The sequence below is a fragment of the Canis lupus genome, chromosome 9, assembly GCF_048164855.1.
Source record: "Canis lupus baileyi chromosome 9, mCanLup2.hap1, whole genome shotgun sequence".
Lineage (NCBI taxonomy): Eukaryota > Metazoa > Chordata > Mammalia > Carnivora > Canidae > Canis > Canis lupus.
The window spans coordinates 63,573,592-63,598,488 of NC_132846.1; the positions used below are offsets into that span (position 1 = coordinate 63,573,592).

The following is a 24,897-nucleotide window of genomic DNA, read 5'->3' on the forward strand; positions in this document are numbered from 1 at the left end:
AACTTATCAGATGGCGGCCCCCTCTCCCTGCCTTTTCTTAGCATTCGGGCTCCTTGCAGACCTCCAAACACAGATCCTTTTACAAGTGTCAATACTCTCCAATTAACATGAGCTCCGTTTGGATTCAGGCTCCACTTTTTAGAGATGAGAACAGCATGGCACCTCCCACTTGTTACTTAAAGATCCCAACTTGGCCTGTAGAATATAGGGTCGGCATCTCTGGCCGTGCTCCCCTCAAAAACATGCTCAAGGGCAGCCCGGGTGGCTCAGCGGTTTAGCACCACCTTCAGCCCAGGGCGTGATCCTAGAGACCTGGGATGGAGTCCCACGTCGGGCTCTCTGCATGGAGCCTGCTTCTCCCTCTGCCTGTGTCTCTGCCTCTCTCTCTCTCTCTCTCTCTCTCTGTGTGTGTGTGTCTGTCATGAATAAATAAATAAAATCTTAAAAAAAAGATGCTCGATTTAGAGAAGCAAAGAGAGGCATCGCATTGCCTACAATGTCACCTTTGGGCTAGACTTTGCTGTGTCTCTTGGTGTTACCCCATCGAGTCCTCGGCAGGGGCGGCAGGGTTCATTCTTTTGTAAATAAAAGCGGGCATTGGCCTTGCAAACAACAAACAGCTCACTAAGTTAAAATGAAGCATGTATTGTTTTCCAGAACGTTCCTGGTCCTAGGGAATGGCAAATTATGGCCCATGCTCATGAAATGCTGATTTGAGACATGGCACTAATAACCGGCTTTCTTGCCCATAGCAATCATCTCCCACAACGGGCTGGACTCCAGAGATGCGGGCAGAATGTCTCCATACCTGGCCCAGGTGACGTTTACGTCCACTGCTGCTTTTCTAGTCTCTCATGGGTTTTTGGTCTCAGCATCTGGATTCCCCTGTGTCTGGTTAGGGAAGCACCTGCAGGTGCTCAGAAATGGCAAAAGGATGAATGAAAGAGGTGATCGCACCCGGGCCGGAAGTGTGCTGAGGACTTGTTTTTATTTTATTTTATTTATTTATTCATGAGAGACAGAGAGAGAGAGAGGCAGAAACACAGGCAGAGGGAGAAGCAGGCTCTGTGCAGGGAGCCTGACATGGGACTCGATCCCGGGTCTCCAGGATCACATCCTGGGCTGAAGGTGGCGTCAAACCACAAAGCCACCCGGGCTGCCCCAGCTGAGGACTTTTTATCCATCCATCCCGATCCACCCTCCACCTGCCTCCATCCTGCTGCTTGGGTGGGATCCCCGCCTCCCTCGCCCCCAGGCTGGGCCAGTGGGAAGCACCCACTGAGGTCAGAGGAGGGCAAGAGAGGGGAGGGGAAGGGGTATTTATCCCCTGCCAGAGTCCCGTCAGGTTGGCTGCCTCCCATTAGCTCCTGCGGGAGTCCTGCCCTGCCCTTCGCTCTCCTTCCTCCCGCGTGGGCAGTGCGGCTGCCCTGAGACCCCGTCCTGCACCGGTTCCCTGAACCCTGCCCACCCCTCTGCAAAGCGTCCCTGTGTTCCCTGGGCTCGGCCACCGGGCTGGGCCTCTGCTTCCCGCCAGACCCTGACCGACCCCAGTGGGCGACCGGGGGCATCTCCACTGCACATGCTAAGGGAAGACTATGCACATGGTTTAGAATGTGCACAGACGATTGACTTTAAGAAATGACTGTTTTCCCAGTTTGTTCTAATTAGCACAGCTGGCCAGCCTCAGAGGAACTCTGCCTGGATCCCCTGAATAACAAGGTCCCTGCTTCTCACTCTGCTCTGGCGCCAGCCCCTCGTGGCCCCTGCTCAGTCCCTCTGCCTCTTGCAGATTTTCCTCGGTCCCGAGCTTCCTGTCACGGTGAGCCTCCTGGTTGCTCATTTTGGAGCATACGTCTCTCCTTTTGAGAAGCGCTTGCCACTGTGGAGTCAAGCGCCTCCCTGGACAGTTTCAAGCAGCAAGAAGTTGGTTGTTCTGAGAATTATCATTTCCTGGCATCAGCTACACTCTAGCAGGCTTGGGCCTGAACTGATTAATCAGACTGACCTGAGTAACACAGGGTTGTTTCCTCTCCCACTCATACCTCGGCTCTCAGACAGAGTGTGACTAATGTGGCCACCTGAAGGCAGGAAACTCTGAGACTGGTGGGGAGGGACCACAAGCCCAGATGAAGTGTGAGCACACACATCTGGCGAGCCGGGGAAACCCTGTTGTGTGCCTGGCCAGACCGCAGACTTCTGGAGCACCCCTTCAGGCTGAGCTTGCTCAGGCTCAGGCAGTCGGGAGTTGGGGGGAACATCTGAACGTCTGGGTTCAAATCCCAAACCCGTAGCTTTCTGGTTGGGAGAGCTCCGGCAAAGTTTTGCAGTCTCCCTGTGCCTGTTTTTCCTCATTTAAAAATGAGGGTACTAGTGAAGGTCTGTGTAAGAATGAAATATAAAAGTGCTCTCAAGAAACCAGAGGCCCAACCTAGCAGGTACAAAGAGAGCAGACTCTGCTGGGAAGGTACAAAAGGGGCTTGGCCGACCAAAATAGGGTGGGCCAGGCTGGGGCCGGCCTCTGCTTTGGGCCTCCTGCTTATGGATTGAATCTTGGCTGGGCCTTGGAACGTGACTTCTCGACTTGGCCTCTCCCAGGCTCTGTATCCTGGCAGGTAGACTGGAGGTGAGAGTGGTGTCAGGCCGTGTGGCCCCAAGGTTAGGAGGATGCACACGGTGGAGCCAGACTGCCCAGTGCAAATCTCAGCTCTGCTATTCTGCCGAACTATTTCATCTGTCAGTGTCTCACCTGCGCGGTGAGGCTGGTGACAGTGGCTCCCACCTACCTCAGAGTGGTGTGGAAGGTGCTCAGCACAGTGCCTGGCCCACAGTGAGTGTTCAGTAAATCTCAGTGGCCATTAATACACCTCCAGCCACAACACGCTCTGACCACCAGGACGGAACAACGGCAGCCAGAACGATGCCCATGTCCCAATCCCTGGGACCTGTGACTATGTTGCCTTTCATGGCAAAAGGGACTTGGCAGGGGCATCTGGTGGTTCAGTCCATTGAGCCTCTGGCTCTTGGTTTGGGCTCAGGTCATGGTCTCATGGGTCATGAGATCAAATCGTGTGTCTGGCTTTGCACTCAGCTTAAGGGGGGGTGGTCTGCTTGCGAGTCTCTCCCTCTGCCCCTCCCCATACTCTCAGCAGAGTATGCTTGCTCTCTCTCTCTCTCAAATAAATCAATCTTTAAAAAAATAAAAGAAAAAAGGAATGGGCCACCGGTATGGCTCCGTGGATTGGACTCCGGGTTTCGGCTCAGGTTGTGGTCTCGGGGTCCTGGGATTGAGCCCCTCGTCTGGCTCACTTCTCAGGGGGAGCCTGCTTATCCCACCCCCTGCTCTCTTTCTCTCTCTCAAATGAATAAATGGATCTTTAAAGAAAAACAACTACCAACAACAGGGATGATTCATTTAAGGATCTTGAGATGGGGAGAGAGTTCTGGATATTCCATGGGGGGAAAGACACAACCAGCAACAGTCGGCTTTGAAGATGGGAGCCAGCCACCAACCAGGAAAGGCAGCAGCCCCTAGACGCACAGAGGAAGTGAGGTGGGGTCTCCCCTGAGGCCTCCAAAGAAGCTCCACTGTGGCCGCGGCCCGAGGCCCATCCTGACCTCCAAAACCGTAAGACTAAGTTGCGTTGTTCTAAGCCCCTAAGCTCATAATTGGTGCAGCTGCACCGGGGCCTCACACAGCCGCCCAGCCCCCAGCCCACACCCCACACCTGCACCCTGGAAGGAGGGCCACGCCCATCAGTCCACAGGAGCTATTAAGCATCCATGGAGTCACCATACTGCTTGGGGTGGTGACCACATAGGACCATGGCACGGACCGTCCCGGGGGCACGGGGAGCACCAGGGATTGACTATCCCAGAGCAGGAGAGCTCGGCCTGGGCTCAGTGGGTTGAAAAACTCCTCCTGGAAAAGCCAGACCCTCGAGCAGGACCGGTGGAAGGTGTAGGGTTTGCGCAGATAGGAGGAGGAGGAAGGAAAGGCATCGCCGGAGGGGGCCCAGCAGGACCAATGTCAAGGAGGTCACCCCGTTATTCACATATCTGTTCAACACTGGGGCTCCAGGCCCCGTGGCCAGGGGTGGACACCTGGATAGAGAAGTGAGTGCCCCAGACCTGGTAGCGCTTCTTAGGAACTTATGGTTGGGATGGAAGCCAATACCCATGAGGTAAAGCACGACAACCCTTAGAGCAGAAGTACAGCTGGCTGAGGAGGCACATGGTGGGGGGCTTCCTAGAGGAAGTGGCCCTTCAGGGGCTGATAAGCAGAAGGCTTGTTCTGTATCACTTAGGCTCTGTATTCAGTAGGTGCTCGCTGGCAGGAGTGCAGCCATGTATTTCTTGTTTCCCATCCAACTCTCTCTTAACCTGTTTTACTGCACTGAGGAGAAGGTCTTAGCTGGGGGTTAGTGTGTCTCTACTTCCTAATTCTCGCTAATCTCCCTAAACTAGGGAGCTGCCTCAGGTGTGCCCTGCAGGCGACAGGTGCTTATGACCTGAGTTGAAAACCAACACTGCTTGGTTTTTCTTGATTTTATTTAACTGCCTTCAGTGGCAGAGGGTGCTAATGTGCCAGCTCAGCGAGTGGGACACAATTTCCTTTTAAAAATAAGTGTAGTTAAGTGTAACAGAACTATGAGTGGGTCGGGGGCTGGGAGGTGGGGGGCTCTCCTTCCTGCCCTGGAGCTGAGCACTGGGGTCCAGCTGAAGACAAACACGGCCACACTGAGTGCCCCCCTCCGCCCCCCGTGACTTCCACATCCTCATCTGCACCCGGACACACATCTGCAAACCCGGGTGGGCGAGCCCTGGGAGGCTGAGACTTCCCAAGAGCGTTCTCGGAGCGGGGGGTGGTGGGTGGGGGGTCGGGGGTGCTACAGAGACAGCGCCCAGGGGTCCATCTGCATGGGCAGGAGCATGTCGCACCCCCCCCCCCCCCCCGCTCCCTGCGCCTCTCAGGTGGGAAGGACAGAAGCCTGGAGAGGGGCAGAGACCACCAGGCAGAGGGAGCGGCCCGCACAGCCTCCACCTGTGCTGCGGGCCTGAGAGGGCGGGGGGGGGGGGGCATGCGGGGCAGGAGGCTCCCTGGGGGCTGTCGGAGGGTGGGGGCCAGGGGGGAGCTGGGCTCCCAGGGGGCTGTCAGGGGCAGGAGCCAAGGGAGCAGTGGGGGGAGCCGTTGTGAAGCCTCGGTGCCCATGTCGGGGTCTGGACAGCAGGGACACCCCAGGGCACCCTGCGCATTGCGCCCCCGAGGGGCCACCCAGGTGCCATCAGGGCCAGAGAGGAGAGATGACAGCAGTGAGAGGACACGACTGGGGGAGGCTGCACCATGGGGCATGGATGGTGGCCTCTCCCTGCTGCCCCCACGTAGTGGACGGGGAGGGGGCCCTGGTCCCCATCCCCTCTTCAGAATAGAAGTTCTCTTTGCCCTCAGGTAGGAGCCCCAGGGGTCACTCTGGGGTATCAGGGCTTGTACCCAAGGGACCAAAAATTTGATGGACTCTGCCCGGGAGCTGTGGGGCAGTCCAGGGGGAGATCTGACCATAGTGGTCCCAAGACATTAAGTTTCAAGTTTCTGTTCCCTGACTAGAGGTTCCCCAATAATCCAAAGTAAAAATAGTCAAGAGAAACGTTATGTATGTAATAAAATGGAACTTGGATGGCTGAGTTTTTGAAAGTGACCTAGGAGGGAAAGCCATGAGCATACCCTGATAAGAGCCATGAGTGGAGGAGGATGGGTGGGGAGGGCCACCCTGCAGGAGCCGAGCTGCCAGAGAACCTGATCAAGAGGAGGCAGTCAGGGCAGCCTTCCTGGAAGAGGTGACTTCTAAACTGAAACCTGCAGGGAACCGAGGAGGCCTGCTGGGGATCCTCCGGGGGACTGGTGTATGTGGCGCTGTGGATACAGACCGGGTCCTGCGCGTCCATGGTGGAGGCTGAAGAATTTCCCGGCAGTGCCGGGACATGTTGCTGGGGGGGGGGGCGCCCCGGGGGTGGGGCGCCCCCTGGATTCTGATGATTTAGGGCAGAAGGAGAGGCAGCTACTCCTGCTGGGGTGTGATGCAAGAGCGGGGCCAGCGCCCCCATGTGGGGCTCCAGCCCGGAGGGGCCGCGCGCTGAGTGGTAGGGATGGGGGGGCGGAGCCGGGGGCGCCCCCCCCACCCCCAGGAAGGTCTCCAGCCCGGACCTGGTCCTTGGACTCCGGTCCCCAGGGCTCTTCTCCGGGCCTCAGCGGCGGTGCCGCAGGGTCGGGCACGTCCCCCGGGGACCTGGATGCTGTAGGATCTCGGCGATCGCGGCCACCGCGGGGCCCCGGGCGGGGCAGCCCCCTGGCCTGCTGCGCCCCCCAACGGCACCCTGGTGCCCCACGCTCCGGGGGGGTCCCTGGGGCCCCGGGCACCATCCCTGTGACCGCGGAACGACAGGGACCTACTTGCCCGCGCTTCTCCGCCTGCGCTCCCCCGAGGCCTTAATCCCGGACTGGATTTTGAATTTTCCGCCGCAGGAGAGGTCGGGGGGCCGGCCCGGCTGAAGGTCAGGGGTCCCCTGGGCCGCCCGCCGCCGTGTCCCCGCCCGCAAGGCCCCGCTGCCCCCGCGCACTCACCTCTCCCGGGCCGGGGCGCAGGAGGCCGGGCGGCGGCCGAGCCGAGCGGGAGCGCGGGGGCGGCGGCGGGGGCGAGCCGGAGGCCGGGATCCCGGGGGTGGGAACCGCGCAGGGGCGGGACCCGGAGCGCAGGGGTGAGGGGCGGGGGGCGTGGCGCGGGCCCTGCGCACCTGCTCCAGCTGGGCGTCTGGGAGGGGGTAGGGGTGGAGGGTGGAGGGTGGAGGGTGGAGGGGGTGATGGTGGGGGCTCCAGGGGCGCGGGGAGGGGCGGCTTCCAGAAGCTGTGCCCCAGAGCCATTGTGCTCCTGGGGGGAGCACCGCGCGGCCCAGAGGTTCCTCTCTGCCCTTGGTTGGGGGTCCCCTGGGAGAGGGGATTGGGTGGGGGGCAGGTGGCTGGCGTTTTGCGTCTGCCCGGGCCCTGTGACCTCCCCCCTAAACTTCACCTCAGGAGGCTGGGCCAAAAAGCCAGAGCTTGGAAAGGGGAGGGCGGCTCTGAGTCCCGTCACATCCCCCGGCCCCCCACCTGCCTGACCTCCTGTTGCTCAGCGCCCCACCTTCCAGGGGCGGAGGTGATGGGCTGTCCTGGCCACTCTTGCCCTCTGCCTCCTGCAGTGGCACGAGGAGGGATGGGCCGGCGGAGAGCGGGCCCCAGGGGCAGTTTCCAGCCTCCTCCCTCACCTAGGAGCACAGTCACAGGCACCCACACTGGGGCAGGTGATCAGCGCTTCCCAGGTTCCCCCTCCTCCTTTGGTCACTTCTCAGTTGTTCTGTCTCTGCTTTGTAAACCCATCCCTGAAACGGGGTGCTTCCGGGGCTGCGCAGGGATGTGGCAAGCCAGGCGTTCTGCAGTCATCATTAAAACCTGACTTACGGGGGATCCCTGGGTGGCACAGCGGCTTAGCGCCTGCCTTTGGCCCAGGGCGCGATCCTGGAGACCCGGGATCGAGTCCCACGTCGGGCTCCCTGCATGGAGCCTGCTTCTCTCTCTGCCTGTGTCTCTGCCTCTCTCTCTCTCTCTCTGTGTGTGACTATCATAAATAAATAAAAATTTAAAAAAAAAACCTGACTTATGGGGGGATCCCTGGGTGGCTCAGCGGTTTAGCGCCTGCCTTTGGCCCAGGGCACTATCCTGGAGTCCGGGGATCGAGTCCTACGTCGGGCTCCCAGCATGGAGCCTGCTTCTCCCTCTGCCTGCGTCTCTGCCTCTCTATCATGAATAAATAAATAAATAAATAAATAAATCCTAAAAAAAAAGCCTGACTTATGTAAACCTGTGACTGATTACTGGACATTAAAAGCAAAGGCAATCAATACATAAAACTTGCCACTTCTTAATTATTTCACTGTTTCCTATACCCTTGAGGCTATTTACACCCACTCTATGGGGTGTGTGTGTGTGTGTGCGTGTGACAGGTGCTACTGCACATCCCTTCCCACCTCCCTGCTTCCTGACACCGTCGGCAGCTTGGAATCCACCCGGCAAGAGCATTTACGCCACAGAAATTGGCAAACATCATCAATCAAGGCTTGGTGTATGTTTTCTTTTTTTAAGATTTTATTTCTTTATGTGAGAGACGGAGAGAGACCACACAGCAGGCAGAGGGAGAAGCAGGCTCCCCGCTGAGCAGGGAGCCTGACCCCAGGATCATGACCTGAGCCGAAGGCAGGCTCTTAGCTGATGAGCCACCTGGGCGCCTCTGCTGTGTTTTCTTCAGTGTCTTGTATCTGGACATAAGAAAAGACGGAGAAAGCATTAAGAGTGGATTAAGGGATCCCTGGGTGGCTCGGCGTTTTGGCACCCGCCTTTGGCCCAGGGCACGATCCTGGAGTCCCGGGATCGAGTCCTGCGTCGGGCTCCCGGCATGGAGCCTGCTTCTCCCTCTGCCTGCGTCTCTGCCTCTCTCTCTCTCTCTCTCTCTCTCTATCATGAATAAATAAATAAATTTTTTTAAAAAAAGAGTATGGATTAAACTTAAACGTGTGCATTGCGCGCGTATTATGGCAGGTGTGAGGGTCTTTAGCGGTCACGACATGTGTGGCTGGAACTGAGGAAGTTTGCTCGTCCTGCCTTCAGAACTACGTGACCCAGCAGTCACCCGGTCATGCACAAAGGAGTGACGTTGTGACATGCATCTTTAGCCTGTCTCACTTTCATCTTACGGGTTAACGTAAATGGAGATATGAACCAGCATTCCCGCCGGAGCCACACTCACCCACGGCTTGCAAGCATATGTGGGCTATCAGTACGCAAGTTTGGCAAAAATCACCGAGAGCTTTCTAAGAGAAGCAATTGGCTGTATGGATTTTGCAGCAAAACGTATTACATATTTTATTATTTGTAAATTTTGTTACATATCTTGTATCAGCCAAATTTTTCATTTTTTAAAAAAAGTATTTTATTTATTCATGAGAGACACAGAGTGAGAGAGGCAGAGACACGGGCAGGGGGAAAAGCAGGCTCCATGCAGGGAGCCCGATGTGGGACTCGATCCTGGGGCCCCAGGATCACACCCTGGGCTGAAGGCAGCGCTAAACCTCTGAGCCACCAGGGCTGCCCACCAAACTTTTCATATATGTATACGTGTGTGTGTGTGTGTGTGTGTGTGTCTATATATACATGCGTGCTCTCCCCTTCTCCAGTTGACGGATAAACATTTGGCTGGATATTTAACCCTGGCTGGATGCTTCACAGGATTTGTCCTATGCTTTCTCATTTTCCCACTTCAGTGCTCTACCCGGGGTGAGCCCCTCTTGACCCAGAGATGATCCCAGGTCTCTTTCCAGGCCAGGCAGACCTCACCCCTGAGCTACGGGCAAGAATACCAGCTATCGGTTGCTTCCTCCCAGACACCAGGTCACACATCTCCCAGGCCAGTGCAGAGCAGGCCTGGAGCTCAGGAGGGGCATGATCTGGGATGCCCTGCTCAGCAGCAGGACCCTGTGGTACTGCCCAGGGGGGGACCAGAGCCTGGGGTTGGCTGTGAATGTCAGTGAGGTGTCCAAACTGGAACCAGCTGGCGAAGTCATGGATAAGATACAGGAAAGCAACATCGAATATTGTCTAGATATAAGGGGACAGGTAGGACAAGATGGGGGATACAGAGAGGCTTTGGTGGAGGGAGGATGGTGAGTGTTCAGAGTTGGAGGTGTTATTGGGACATCCAAGCTGGAAACACAGGTCAGCTCTGGAGGTTCCAAGGAGAGTCTGGGGCTGGAGATTTCTGGAGCCTTCTGGGAACAGATTGTAATTAAAATCGTGGATGTGGAGGATGTGTATGAGCTTGTCCAGGGTGAGAGGAGGGAGTGATCAGAGGGCTGGGTGCACCTCAAAGTGAGCCATGTAGAGAGGACAGAGTGCAAAAGGATGGGTGCCGCGAGTGTGGAGGTAGGCAGATGGGGGAATGGTTCAAAGTGAAAGGTCATCCGGGGTGAATGCCCGGAGAGGTGCCATGAAGGTGACGTTGTCTGAGGCAGGCAGCCAATTTGGCAAGCTGTGGCCAACCCCAGGGCCAGGTGTGTGTGAGACCTGGGATGAGAACAGCTGGCTGAGAATGGCTGACTAGGATAATGGGCGGCATGTGTGTGTGTGTGTGTGTGTGTGTGTGTGTGTGTGTGTGTATGCGCGCAAGTGCACGCACGTAAATTCCAGACACATTCTCAGTCCAGGATGTGACTTATAACGTGTAGGGTGCAGGGAGAGGAAGAGCCAAACCTGCATCACAGGCTTCCGGTTTTTGTGATTGTAGGACTGCTTATGGTTGGATGAGCTAGGGGAGCTAGAGGGGTGGGGGTGGGGATGGGGGAGGGTGGCCAGGCAGAGGAGTTGAGGCCTACAGGCCCAGGCGGGGGCATCAGGCAGCAAGTGCAACCTCAGGCCTCAACCTTGGGAGTGGTCAGTACTCAGCTAACCCTAGGGGGTGCGTGGAAGGGGAAGCCTCTAGGACCTAGCACCTCAGCTTTCTTTACACTCAAGTAATTAATATAGTGTATTAATTTCAGAGGTGATTCAGTGATTCAGAGGTGATTCAGTGATTCATCGGTTGTATAGAACACCCAGTGCTCATCCCATCATGTGCCCTGCTTCATGCCCATCCCCCCACTCTCCTCCACCCCCCCCTCCCCTCCAGTGACCCTCAGTGTTTCCTAGAGTTAGGAGTCTCATGGTTTGTCTCCCCCTTTGATCCATCTTGCTTTATTTCCCCTCCCTTATTTTCTTAAATTCCACCTGAGTGAAATCATGTCTTTCTCTTATTTCACTTAGCATCACACCTAGTTCTATCCATGTTGTTGCAAATGGTAAGATTTCATTTTTTTTGATGACTGAATCGTAATCCACACCTTAGCTTTCAATGAGTCTACAGAAAGCCTGAAGAGCTGGCAAGTGTGAGCTGCAGAGATGTTCCAGAGGGCAGAGAATCCTAGACAAAGTTCAAGGTGTAACTGGGCAGGTGTCAAATCCTGCCAAGGCCGCACAGGAGGAAGGCACGAGGTGGCCACTGCTCAGTTTGGCCCAGGTGTTGTGGGTGGTTTCTCCCGCTGAGCGGTCATGTGCCACAGACCGCAGAGCTTTGGAAAGGGCCAGTGAAGGGCCAGGAGTGGGGCTCTTACAGGTTGGTGAGGGAGGAAGGAGACACTGAGGGAGCAAGTAGAAAAAAAACCACTTGAAGGAAAATCTTGTCCCGTGTGGGTATGTACAGCCGGCCTCCCTCCGTCTGACTCAAGCCTCTGAGCTGAGGTCTTAAAGATCTAAATTCCAGATTTGGCCCTTCCTAGCTGAGCAGCCTTGGGAAAACCCAGAGGACTGGCGGGAGCTGAGATTCCGTCATGAGATGAATCCCACATCAAAATGGGACCCAACTCTTACTAATCGAAAATAAACCAAGTCTGGGAAAAAGCTGTTGTCTGGTAAGCACAGAAACCTTGCTTTGTCTCCTCTGACCTGGTAGCAAAGGGCGCTGTGGCTTTCGATGGCCGGGAGGGCGCCTGGAGAGCCCCTGACAGCCAGTCCAATGCCGCCAGCACCGGCCAGTGAGAAAAACCAGGACTCGATTCTATGCCTTTTCATTTTATTACAATCCTGTCCTTGTGTTCCAGAGTGAATGGCTATTAATACACAACCCAAAGCACACCTACCACCGATCTTGTTAATAGTCCCATTTCTTTCTCAGTATATGAAACCAAAAGAAAAAATAATCTTAAAAAAAAATCACCAGGTTTAGTACATCCCAGAAAGAGCACCTTTACTAAACAGAAAGACAAAACGTGTCAGGAACCCAACCAAATACACAAAGCAGCAGGTGAGATTCCTGATCGAAAAGACTCCCAATGGAACATAAATAGATTCCCCCTCGACGTACACGTATTTCACAGGAGCGTGTACATATATATGTAATATATTAAAAGAAATTTGGTTTCTACCACAAGAAGTTATTCAGAAATAATAAATCAACATCTGAGATCAGGGAAGGTGCACATTACGAACCAGGCGTGCACCCCCTCCTGCACACCTCCCCTCTGTACACTATGTACACTTGCTGGGAGAGGGCTGGGGCAGGCGCCTCTCTCTGCCCCGGCCCCTAGACCCAGCACATCCAGTGTTTGTAGAAAAGTGTGCCAGGGAGGGCAGGTGTCCATGTGGCCAAAGACCGAGGCCACCAGCCACCTGCCTGGAAGGCGTCCTTGGCCTTGGGGTGAAAGGGAATTGCTTGGGACCCCAGGAACGGCGTGGCAACGCTCCTGGTTTTCAGCAGCAACCCTAATTCTGGGTCGACCTGAGGTCCTTGAGCTATTTGTAGTTTGGCCAGTCTGGACTTCTCTTAGGATCAAATGGCTTTTAGGAAAAGGGTATGGAGTTTCCAGAGCCACTAGGGCTTGGCTATGTGAATGTGTGTTTGCACAAAAGCGTGCGCGCACACATGCACGTGCGTGCTTTAAGAGAGGTTGACAAGTTGCAAATGAGTGTTCTACAGGGACGTGCTCAATAGTGTCTACTTTGTAGTCGGTTTGGTCACTGTGTTCTGAGTGTCCCGAAGCTGAAGTGGATTGTTCAAAAGATAGCAGTTGCTGGAGGCTACAGATAGAGCACGCGCGCACACACCCGGGGGCGACATCCTCTTAGGGCTTGGCACAGTGTTTCCATCAACAAAACGAGCAGGAGAGGGGCCCAGGAGCCCGTCCTCATCCTCAAACCCTTTCCCGACACCACAGGCAGACAGAAGAAAAGGCCATCGTCATTGCAAGGTGAGTCAGTAGTTTTAAGGTTCGGGCGCCACGGGCCCAGACGAGTCACGAGTCACACGCAGCCGTACTCGTACCACACCGTCTGCTGGTCCCCTCCAGGCTCGGGGGACGCCGGCGTGCTCTTCAGGCTGCTCCCGCGACTCGAGTCCTCCGGGGCCCGGCCGGCGCGGGGAGCAGGGTCAGGAGACCTCCCCGGGCTCTTCGCGGGGAGCCCCGCGCCGTGGCCTTGCCTTGGGGCCCCGTCCCCCTCTGAGAGGCCGAGCACGCCCCGGACCGCGGTGATGGCGGCCACCTCCGCCGGGTTGGGGGGCGTCGGGGGTTTGGTCCTGGCGGCCGGGGCCGCGGCACCACTGCCACAGGAACTGCCCCCCACGGCGGCGATGGCCGGGGCCGTGGCGGACGGCGGCAGCGGGGCCAGCCTCTCCTCCTTCGGGGGAGCCAGGGAGAAGCGCCTCACGTCCGGGGCCCGGCTGCGGGGGGCCGAGCCCTGACCGGGGCTTCCGGTCTTTCCCACAAGTGGGGTCCGCTCCCGGGCCAGGCAGTGGGAGCTGGGGGCGGTGGGGCCTTGCAGGGCGTGGCTGCCGGGTTCTCTGCCCCCTGAGGGGTCGGGACTCCCCGGCTTCTGAGGGGCCTCCTGTTTGCAAGCCTCTGGCCCGCTGGCCCGGAGAAGGTCGGCGGAGGCCAGGCTGAAGGCCCGGCTCAGGGACCGGCTGGCGGGCGTGTGGGACGGCGGGGGCACGGTGGCCTGCCGGGGTCGGCCCAGGGACAGGCTCTGGGGGGGCTGGGCCTGTCTCGGGGGGACACCGGGCAGGACCTCGGCCTCGGCAGGTCTGAAGTTTGGCTTCACATACTGCCCGGGCTTCAGCAGCTTCCCCTCGGAGGTGCTGCTGGCCATCTTGACGGTAGGGCTCACAAAGCTGGTGGGCATCTTGGCCCCTTCTTTCCTGGCAGGGGGTCCTGGCTGGCCTCCAATGGCCGGGAGGTCGCTGGCCTTTCGGAAGTAGTCACTTAGCAGGTCATCCCGGCAACTGGGAGTGTCCTACAGGGAAGGGAGAAGGGGCGAGAGGTGGTGTGAGAGCCAGGCGGTGCTGGGGCAGCCTGCACCCCCCTGGACGGCCGCTGGGCTGTGCAGCTGGCCGAACTGCGGTTTCCTGCTCCTGCTTGGCCTCGTCCATGTATAATGCTACCCCACCATGCACCCCTGGTCAGGTATGTGGGTCACCGGTGGGGGACCCCAGGTGCCATGTGGCAGCCGCCTAACTCTGCAGACCTGGATACAGCAGACAGGGAGAGGACGTCCCTCAGAGCTCCCCCAGTCTATGGAGAGGTCGGGGCGGAAGGCCTGCCTCCCCGGCCCCCATCTGTTCTCACCCTCTCACCTGGCAGGGCGGGAGGAGGAAGCTACTGGTGGCACCAGACCTTCTCCCCCCAGTCAGCCCAGTGCACTCGTGCACACTCAAGGCTCTGTCCAGGCCACAGGGGAGGGGGAACAACAGAAGCTGGCCCAGAGAAGGTCGGTGGAGGCCAGGCTGAAGGCCCGGCTCAGGGACCGGCTGGCGGGCATGTGGGACTGCGGGGGCACAGTGGCCTGCCAGGGCCCTCACTGCCACTTGGACCATTCTCTGTCTGCGAGAGGCAGGCGGGGTGGGGGTGGGGGTCAGGGAGTGAGGTCCACAAAGGCCGACTCCCGAGGTGGGAAGTGGAGGGCAGAGGGGAGGAAAGAAGTGCATGGGACAGTCCAGCTGCCAGGCTGCTCCCCTCAAGTCACCACCCTGCTGGGCTTCCCCTGACCAGTGAGGCTGAGTCCTCCATCACCACCCTGCAGGCAAACAGCTGCCGAGGCCAAGGCAGGGGACGCCGCTTGGTCACCTTGGCCTCTGTCAGGACCTCAGCCTGGAGGAGCCAAGTGGTGGTTCCTCCTTAGGCTCATGGATGCTGCAAAACCAGGAAGGGAAATATGTTCCCATGGCAGGTGATGTGACCTGTCGTGGGGGCAGCAGAGCTCAGAAACCACCTGCACCTGCCCACAACTCCTGGTCCACGGAAGCATCTGGATGTTCAACCTGACAGAGACACAGTCTGCCATTTTAGGCTATTTGAAGCCACAGATTCCGGTTGAGGGAGCAGCGAGGCTGTGGTCATCAACACGGACAGCTTCCTGCATGCCAGGCACTGCATAACCACCAAAAAGCTAACACCTCCCTTAGTTTTCAAAGCAGGCCTCGCGAGGTTGAGGTTGGCCTAGAACAACCTTTAACAGGTAAGGAAGCTGAAGCCTCGGGGCTTCCACAGCTCACCCACGGCTGTCTGACTGGAGCTGCGGCCTGTACCACCCAGCTCCCTGATGGACATTCTTAATTCTTTGATATGCAGCCCCATGTGGCCACCCAGCAAGCCCATCCTGAGACACCCTGTTCCCTCAGGGAGTGCAGGCACAGGTGGGGCATGCTGTACCTTCCCTGGGGCTGCTCAGGGGAGGGGTCAGGTGCCTGGGGATGGCAGGCTGAGAGGTGCAGGTGGTGCTCCAGGGCCACACACACATCAGCTCCTAGCATGAACAGCCATAGATCCTTCTGGGCTTGTTTAGGCTGAGAAGGGATGGTTGCTGATATGGGGCATAAGTAAGGAAGGGTGACTACCAGGGACATGTCTGAGCTGAGCAGGGTCCCCTGAGAGCTGCAAAGGGAAAGGAAACTCACTGTGACAGGTACACAGAAAAGGGTCAAGAAGGAAAGCCTTCCAATCTCAGGTTTCCCTGCTTTCTGGGCCATCCTCATTTTTTCCACCACATCAGGGCTACCTGTGGGATGCCTAGACGCACGCCAACAGCCAGAGCATCATCTGGAAACCCTGTATGGATGCAGGCCCTCAGGGAGCCCCCCCCCATCATACCCAGCAAGTGCCACCGGCTAAGCCTGCGTGCAAATCACTGAGTGGCAAACCTCCCGAGAGCAGCAGGGCTTCTGCTGGGTTTCTCCAACTCCTGGTGCATAGAGTAAGTGCTTGCCAGACAGGAACAGAATGGGGGGGGGGGGGCGAGCAGGGACCATGTTCTTCAATTTCCTTTCAGGGCCGACCATAAGACTCAGCACTAGCAAGTATGTGGCAAAAATTTGCCAGTTAAGTGGTTTGCTTTGCTTTTGGAGAGCTGACCCTGTGCATGCTGCAGAGCACAGAGTAGGTGCTCAGTAAATACCCACCGAGCAAGACTGTGGGTTCCACCCTGGCCTACTACAGAGGAGCTAAAGAAAGTTCCACTGTTTATTTAAGCGGAATACCATGGAGGCATGGGAAGCATTAAAAATCCTTGAAAGATCTCCATTGCGAGATAGCCCAGTTATCTGTCCGGCCGCCCAACTGCTCACAAGACTGAAGCCAGGTGGAGTGTGTAAAAGATACACACAGCTCAGGAAGAGCTGCCCTGAGCCCTGGGAGGGGTTAGAGGAGGAAATCTGAATGTCCGTGACATCTGGGCTGCAGCTGCAGAGCACAGATCAGCCAACCATAGCTGGGGCTCAGTCTCGGGTTGCCATATCCTCTGTATGGCCTAGGAACTCAGAAAAGTCTTTACATTTTTAAATAGCTGGAATTTTTTTTTTAAAGAGCATTACGGGCCACACGAAAATTATATAAAATTCACAGGTCAACGTCCGTTAGCGAAGTTTTGTCAGCACGCAGCCATGCCCGTTCATTGCCAGGTGGGCTCAGGCTGTTCTTCCTGAAACGGCAGCGCTGAGCAGCTGTAGGAGAACATGGGGCCCGGAAGCCCTAAAACATACTGCCCCTTTACAGAGTTTGCCGAGCCTGCAGGTGAAGGCTTAGGGTAAGCAGTACTCAGGGCTCCACCCCAAGGGCCACCGTGAGACCCTGATGCTGCCAAGTGGGATGCCGGCTGGACCTTGAGAAGCTCCCCAGGGTGGCCACACACCATCCCCCCCTCCATGCTGGCGGCAACCTCCTACCTGCTCACCTCACAGACGGCGCCCACTGGCCCTGGGGTCGGGGGCTGGCTGCCAGCAGGCTAGTGGGGATCCTCCCCTACCCCCAGGCCAGGCCACTGCTGCCCCGTCCCTTTCTGTGACTTTGCTGCCAGGGTCTCTGCCCCCAGCCCCAAAGCGGGGAGGCGGCGGGGGAAGAGAGGGATGCTGTGTCCGAGCTCTGGGCCACTCACAGGGGTCGGGGAGCTCCGGTTGCTCTCCTCCAGGAACTCTTCCAGGGTGACCATCTCACTGCTCGGGGAGGCGGAGCAGTGCCGGGCCCCCGCGTGAAGCTGGGCTGTGCCTCTCTTCTGGACACTGTCCTGGGGGAGAGGCCCGTTCCGGGGTGGAGGGTACTCGTGGCGGCCGGGGGCACTGCGCCCCTGGGTGCTGGCATCCCGTGGCAGAGTGGCCGTGTCCCTGCTGGGGATCAGGTCTTCGCTGCTGAAGCTCTCGGACCTGCCGTGGAGCTGGTCGGAGGAACCTGGGGGGCACAGGGGTGGGGGTGGGGGAGAAACAGAGGAGCACACCTGAGTCTCCCTCCTCGGCTCATCTGCCTCCAGGGGGCTCTGTGCTCCTTGGGTTCAGCAAGAAGAGAGAGAACCCTGCCCGAGAACCTGGTGGGGATTCTGGTGTGAAGAACACTTTGGAAAGGGGCGCTCAGGGGGTCTAGTCAGTTAGGCACCTGACTCTTGATCTTGGGCTCAGCTCAGGTCTTGATCTCAGGGCCATGAGGTCAAGCTCTGCACTGGGCTCCACATTGAGTGTGGAGCCTACTTTAAAAAGCACTTTTTTGGGGGAGAGCTTTAGGATTTCAGTTTTGCAAGCATACATGCTTTCGTTCATTCGTTTATTTTTATTTAAATTCAATGAGCATATCGTATATTTCTAGTTTCAGGGGTACAGCCTAGTGATGCATCGGCTGCACACAACACCCAGGGCTCATCCCATCACGTGCCATCCTTCATGCCTGTCACCCAGTGACCCCATCCCCCACCTCCCCCACCTCCCAGCGACCCTCAGCTTGTTTCCTAGAGTTAAGAGTCTCTCATGGTTTGTTTCCCTCTAGTTTCATCTGTTTTATTTTTTTCCCTCCCTGCCTCTCTGCTCCTCTGTTTTGTTTCTTAAAGTCCACAAGAGAAATCATATGGTATTTGTCTTTCTCTTACTTTGCGGGCATAATACCCTCTAGTTCCATCCACATGGTTGCAAATAGCAAGACTCCATTTTTTGAAGGCTAAGTAATATTCCACTGTATATATAGACCACGTCCTTACTCCATCATCTGTCGATGGACATCTGGGCTTCTTCCATATTTTTGACTATTGTGGACATTGCTACTTAAACATTGGGGTATAGGTGCCCCTTTGGGTCACTACATCAGTATCTTTGGGGTAAATACCCAGTAGTGCAATTGCTGGGTCACAGGGTAGCTCTATTTTTAACTTTTCAAGGACGCTCCACACTGTTTTCCAGAGTGGCTGCACCACTTTGCATTCCCACCAGCAGTGTAAGAGGCTTCCTTCCCCACTCCATCCCTTTCTCAGTCTGGCATTTAAAAACAGAACAACTTCAGAAAGAAGTGTAAGCTTCTGGTGAAATTTAAATTGTTATCCAATATTAATTGCTATAAGGCCCTGCACACATTAGGTATCATCTATTCATTTATTAAAGATTTACTAAAAAAAAAAAAGATTTACTCAGCGCCTGTTACATGCTAGGGTTCTTCTAGGGGCTGGTCATGTGCATGTTAGCAGAAAAAAAAATCTGCGAAGTTTCTAGTCTTGGGACCACATATACATTCTTTTCAAATGCACAGAAATGTCTGCTAAGACAGAAGACACTATGCGCTATTAAAATATGGTCAAAACATGTAAAAGAATCAAAGTTATCTGACGGTGCTCTCTGACCAACATGGATGGAACTATGGTTACTACTCCCACTCTGAAGATCAAGTAGCTCAGATCTGGAGCAAGGGTGCCATGCCTAGAGGCCCTGGCTGGGCTCTGGGGGTAAAGGGATTCACTCAATCGCCTGGGTCTGCACCTGATACTGCATGATGCAGGCTGGAACTGCAAATGCGTGATGCGGTGGTGGAGCCCGTGACGATTACCGCTTTAACCACAAAAGTGACATGAGCCTAGAACCAAAGACCCTACTACAACGACAACTGCACGGAGGCCAAGGCTGACCCACCTTTGAGGTTAAGAGGTGAGCTGTCGCTGGACGCGTTCCGACTGGTCTCCAAGCTGTCTGGCCGGGACACTGAAAGGAAGCGACACTCAGCCTCAACGGCCAGGGGGTGGAGGGAGGGGGAATGCCTCGGACCACACCATCTGAGAAAAGCTGCGTAACAAAGCTGCTCTGTGCCAACAATGTTAAGGCAAATGTCCTCAGAAAGGATGGATTTCGGGGTTCTCCTTGTTCTCCCATCAGGAGCTCAAGCTCTGTCAACTTGAATGCGAGGCACAGCATCCAGTAGGCGACTCTATTGTTTTTACTGGGTCCAGGGCTAGGACTTAGAAGAAGCCTCACACTGAACCCTAGTACAGTAAGCAGACCAAAACCAAGGACGGCTCAAAGTAAGCCAACTGAGGCTGAGGTGGGAATGTCCATTCCTATTACTGCACAGAGCTTTCTAGAACACATGCAACCTGGTGAGGGTGGGAGCCAGGAAACAGCCATATCTACATGTGTATGTGTGCACGAGGGGGAGTGTGCCTGCACACTTCAGTGATGCACAGGCACGAGAGCTGGGACCCTCAGAGGAGACGGAGGGCTCGCTCTTCCCGGTCGCTCGTGGTCTGCCAGCCCCTTGCATCACCTGTCTCAAACCTACATCCACCCCCAAGCGAAAAATTGGCCAGTATAGTGACAAGGGCTGGAGAAACCAGCCCTGCCTGAGTCTGCGTGGGGCAGCTCTCAGGTTTTAGGGGGAACCCGGCTGCAGGAGGGGTGCTCCACCCCTTGCAGGCTGCCCCTTCAAGTCTGCAGGCTTGCTTCTCCTGGTCCACTCTCCCAGGAGCCCTGCCAGCCTGCTGCTCCGCACCAGCATCTGTCCTGCTGGACCATGAACCCCTGGGGGACGGGAACTGCATTTCTGTTATCCTTGCATCCCTCTCAGCCTGCAGCTGGTGTTGAGGGGAACCGTGTGGGGAACTGGAGATGTGCTAGGAGGTGCGCTGCTTACCCTCCCCCGGGGAGAGTTTTCTTCTGATTGGGTCTAGAGGGCGCCTGGTTCCCAAGTGCTGGTGTGCTCCGCAAATAGCAGGCATCTGGAAAACTCTTAATAGCAAAAGGGGTTTGGGGAGGAGCCAAATAAACACTTGGTGTTTGAGAAAAGTGTAAAAGAAGAGTCAGTCCTCTCTTTGAGAAGGGAAAAAATGACATAAAGAACGCACATCTCCCTTTAAAAAGGAATTAAGTTTCATTAAAAGAAAACTAACACAAATCAGTAAGACCTAAAATGCTTTTTTAAAATAATTTTGAGAGAGAGAGAGAGAGAGAGAGAGGGGAGAACACGAGCCAGGGGCAGAGGGAAAGGGAGAAGCAGACTCCCCAATGATCAGGGAGCTCAATGTGGGGCTCCATCCCAGGACCCCGAGGTCATGACCTGAACTGAAGGAGGACGCTCCACCGACCGAGCCACCCAGGGGTCCCCACCCCTCAATGCACTTTTGTTTATTTAGCTACTGCTTTTCCTTCTTTTTCCTGATAAGAGAAGCTCAAGGAGGGCACCTGGGATCCAGCCCCGTGCTGGGCTCCCTGCTCTGTGAGGAGAGCCCGCTTCTCCCTCTGCCTCTTGCTCCCCCGTGCTTATGCTCTTTTGCTTTCTCTGTCCAATAAATAAATAAAATCTTAAAAAAAAATCTCAAGGAATCAGAGTACTTAGGAAGAAAACCCCTCAGTGGTGAGCTGCTGGAGCGTCGCTCTGGCTCTCAAGGCGCCTTCACAAAGCACGGCAGCCAGCACCTTGGTGTGTTAACCCTCCACTCCCTGTGCACACACAAGGGCCCTGTGCATTAAACTCTTCTGTATTTTCTCAGAAGCGGCATGCCGGTTTCTGCATCACAAGATGCTTAAAACAATGACTAGGGTAGGGCGGGCACCTGGGAGGCTCAGCTGGTTAAACATCCGACTCTTGATTTCAGCTCAAGTCGTGATCTCAGGGCCATGAATTCAAGCCCTGAGTTGGGCTCTGTGCTCCGTAGGGAGCATGCTTGGGATTCTCTCCTGTCCCCTCTGCCCCTCCACCCCCACCACTTGTACTCTCACTAAAAGAAATCTTAAAAAAAAAAAAAAAAGACAGTGACTAGGGTAGGAGATAATGCTGGCACCTATGTTTCTCGTTGATTAGAAGTAAACAGAGCTCACTGTGAACTTTCTGAGTTTTAAGAATTATTCCCCCCCCTTTTAGGATTTTTGATTTTCAAAAATTATAAAAATCCAAAGCAGCTTTTAATGTTTGGGAAGGCTGGTGTAATGCAGTTTTCTTTCTGCAGAAACTCACAATATATCTAAGTCAGAGGACCAACTGCTTCTAAGCATTTCTAAGACCACATACAATTCTGAACAACTCTGGACCACCAAAATTCACGTAAGAACCGTGAGACACCTCCCCACACTCACTGCTCCCCGTGTGGGTCACCAGAATGTCCTGACAAACCTGAGGGGCACTTAAAAGCAGGGGAAGCTGTCGCCAATAGAAGTGGAACACTTCAGAGGTGGTGACTTCCCCGTCAGTGGAGGTATGCAAGCAGAAGTCACATGCCCAGGCCCCAGGGGAAGGCAGAAGGGAGCCTGGAGGGACTGTGGGCCCTCCCTCCCCACTCCAACACAACCACCACACTTTTGCCTGTTTCATATGTTGGACTTCCATACAGGACTGAGATCAGAAGAAAAGTCCTGTTGATGAAAACCAGGCACAAGGGCATTGAAGCCTGAGCACTCACCGTACTGCCTGTGGTTGAACTCAAACTCCAGGGATGGGTCACAGAGGCTGTCATCTGAATTATAGCCTATGGAGGAAGGAAGGTCACTGGTTATTTTTATTTTCTTTTTTAAAGATTTTATTTAAAAAAAAATAAAGATTTTATTTATTTATTCATGAGGGACACACACAGAGAGAGGCAGAGACATAGGCAGAGGGAGAAGCAGGCTCCCTGTCGGAAGCTTGATGTGGGACTCGATCCCAGGACCCTGGGATCATGCCCTGAGCCGCAGGCAGACGCTCTACCGCAGAGCCCCTCGGGTGCCCCTAGGTCACTGGTAATTAAGACGGGGCGCCTAGAACACTGTAACCAACTACAGACTCTTATGTAGGAAAAGCGTATGTTTATTTGTCCTCTGACATGGCAATCCTACTAGCAATCAACTCCAGGGATGCAGTGGCCGAAAAAGTCACCATGTGGCCATTTTCATTACCATGCAGCCATAAACGTAAAAAGACTGAGAAAAGTCTCCACGAGGCACAGCTAGGTGGGGAAAAAAACAAGGTGTGTATATTTTGTTTATTTACTTATGTTTTTGGTTTAAGGAGGCTCCATGGCTGGGGTGGAGCCCGATGTGGGGCTTGAACTCACGACCCTGAGGATCAAGACCTGAGCTAAGATCAAGAGATGAAATGCATAACCAGCTGAGCCACCGAGGCACCCCTATTTTGCTTATTTTTGCAGGAAGAAACAATGGGAGCAGAAGCAAGGAACGAAGAATAAAGGTCATGTACAGGGTGGTTTTGGAATGGTTTTGGAAGGGATCCAGGGAAAGATATCTACACCACATGGAGTACATACACATTTTCACCACAATTCCGATTTTTGAAATCTGTTTTGCATGTTAAAAAACATGGGGGTGGGATGCCTGGGTGGCTCAGCAGTTGAGTGTCTGCCTTCAGCCCAGGGCATGATCCTGGAGACCCAGGATCGAGTCCCGCATCATGTTCCCTACATGGAGCCTGCTTCTCCCTCTGCCTGTGTCCCTGCCCCTCTCTCTCTCTCTCTCTCTGTATCTCTCATAAATAAATAAAATCTTAAAAAAAAAAAAACACGGGGGTGATTTAAGAAGAAAAAGGTCTGAAAACGGAAACAAACCCTACTGTGTTCAACTGTCACCAGGATCGCACAGAGAGACACATTTATCTGCAGTGAATTTTGAATGTAAACCTGTCAGAGTGTCCTTAGTGAAATGTAATCTAAGGACTGAAAGAGCCGCAAAGAGAACATTGCTTGCTGAACTTACCGTTACTGGCAGCTCGGGCACACCTGCGTTTTAAACCCTGATGCACAGTTTCAAGAAAAAAATGTTTCGGGAGACAAGAGTTCCGTGTAAGGAAAGGACACCCAAAGAGGACATCGAAGAAGAAAAAAACATTTCTGTAACATTAAATCTGAATTGGAACTATTGACACAAACCAGGGACACAGAGGTGTCCTTATCTTCCTTTACTGGAAGGGTCTAAATGCAATGGCGACTCTGAGGGCCCAGATCTCATTTATTAAATTCAGCTCTAAAAGGAACTAGATTTGGGGCGCCTGGGTGGCTCAGTTGGTTACGCATCTGCCTTAAGCTCAGGTCGTGGTCCCGGGGTCCCACGTTGGGCTCCCTGCTCAGTGGAGACGGCGTCTCCCTCTCCCTCTCTCTGCTGTTCCCTCTGCTTGTGTGTTACCCATTAAATAAGTAAAATCTTAAAAAAAAAAAAAAAAGCATGTAAAATAAAAGGAACTAGATTTGCTTAAAGAAATGGCTGATTCTAAGGGGGTTTCCTTCTGCTTGAAGCTGGCTATGTGCCCCCCGAAGCTGAGAACAGGCTGGCAGGGAATCGCATGGCCGGGGGCTCCTGTGGTGACTGACCTTCCCGGGGGCTCCGCAGGTATAGGAACAGCCATGGTGTTCCTGGGCTTGGGCTCTGGTTTAGGGATAGGGTCTCGGCTGACACGGACCGTGGGTCTGTCTGAAGGATGGGACCCGGAGCCATGCAGTCCGCTGCAAGTCCAAGGGGAGGTGGAGGCTTCTGTGCCCGCAGCCCGGGAGGTGGGTGGGAAGGGGGACTGCCGACAATGGGGGCCCAGGGTGTGCCTGTCCCGGCCAGCACGTGGCACCCCCCCTCCCCCACTGCCCACCCCCCCAGCTGACCTCTAGCAGCAAGTGACTGCCGCTTCCAGGGCCTGGCCAGACATGGAGAAGCACCGCCAGGCAGCCCTGTGCTCATCACCCCACTTGTCCCCAGGGGTCACACGGCTAACCCAGTGTACTTCAGGGCAGGGCCCAGTACCCTCCGCCCTACACAGCCAGGTTCCAGGAGTCAAGTGGCTGGTGGCATGATGAAAACCATCACCCCTCCTGGTTCTCTCCAATTCCCAACACCCCCAAGGCCCCACTTCCCACGCAGTTGCTTCAGATATTTTCATGTTTCTAAATTATTATTATTCGGATATTTTCATGTTCTTAAGTTATTAACAGAACATCTTAATTTTTTAGCATTAAGCCTCATCTTCCCTTCTGTCTGTGTATTTTAGACACCTAAGTGCCTTTCTCTCAACCGTTCTCTTCTACGGCACCCTGGTCTTGCCTCACGGGGACGACCTCCTCACGGCTCCTGGGCTCCATCAACCACAGGCACAGAAAGTTCCCACCCCTGCGGAGCGCCCATCGACTCTGCGGCCCCACGCTGGGTTGGGTCCTTGCTGTTACAGGCTCCCCTCGGGGGTCCAGGGATCCCTGAACATCCCCCGGCTTCACTTGACAGGATCCACCTGAGCCATTCGGAGGGGAATTTCCTAGGCTTTCATACAGCTTGAAGGATGTTGAAATCTCCCATCTAACAGTGTGAGCACCCATGGCCACTGGCACCCTGGGAGGTGTTCGGTTTGTAAACCTTCCTCGAATCACTTGTTCTCAGCTACCCAGAGCCCTGCCTCCCACTCCATGGGGCAGCCCTCAGTTCCAACACTGTCACGCTTCCTCCCTAGAGAAAACGCCTCCACACTCCTGCTTCTAGTCCAGACTGCGGCTCACCTCCCTTCCGGAGCTACTTAGCGCCAGCAGCTCCTGAGTAGGGTGGTGAGGGC

The 24,897-nt window shown here is 55.2% G+C and overlaps 2 protein-coding genes across 7 annotated transcripts in view; both read right to left on the reverse strand.

The window, feature by feature from the left end:
• The window catches only part of GPR68 (G protein-coupled receptor 68), a 28,487-nt gene extending 21,785 nt beyond the window's left edge, over positions 1 to 6,702 (reverse strand). The window contains exon 1 of one of the 2 annotated variants that reach the window (XM_072839707.1): positions 6,617 to 6,702. The gene's annotated coding sequence lies outside the window, so the exon portion shown is untranslated. The remainder of the gene's footprint in view (positions 1 to 6,616) is intronic. The other variant, XM_072839702.1, reaches the window with a different exon arrangement.
• A 5,127-nt stretch (positions 6,703 to 11,829) lies between these two features.
• The window catches only part of CCDC88C (coiled-coil domain containing 88C), a 121,073-nt gene continuing 108,005 nt past the window's right edge, over positions 11,830 to 24,897 (reverse strand). For 4 of the 5 annotated variants that reach the window (XM_072839714.1, XM_072839710.1, XM_072839711.1 and 1 more), the window contains 4 exons: positions 21,785 to 21,850; positions 19,029 to 19,097; positions 17,027 to 17,316; positions 11,830 to 13,894 (listed from right to left, as the gene is read on the reverse strand). In XM_072839714.1, coding sequence (XP_072695815.1) covers positions 12,908 to 13,894; positions 17,027 to 17,316; positions 19,029 to 19,097; positions 21,785 to 21,850 — 1,412 coding nt within the window. In that variant the 3' untranslated portion in view covers positions 11,830 to 12,907. The remainder of the gene's footprint in view (positions 13,895 to 17,026; positions 17,317 to 19,028; positions 19,098 to 21,784; positions 21,851 to 24,897) is intronic. The other variant, XM_072839712.1, reaches the window with a different exon arrangement.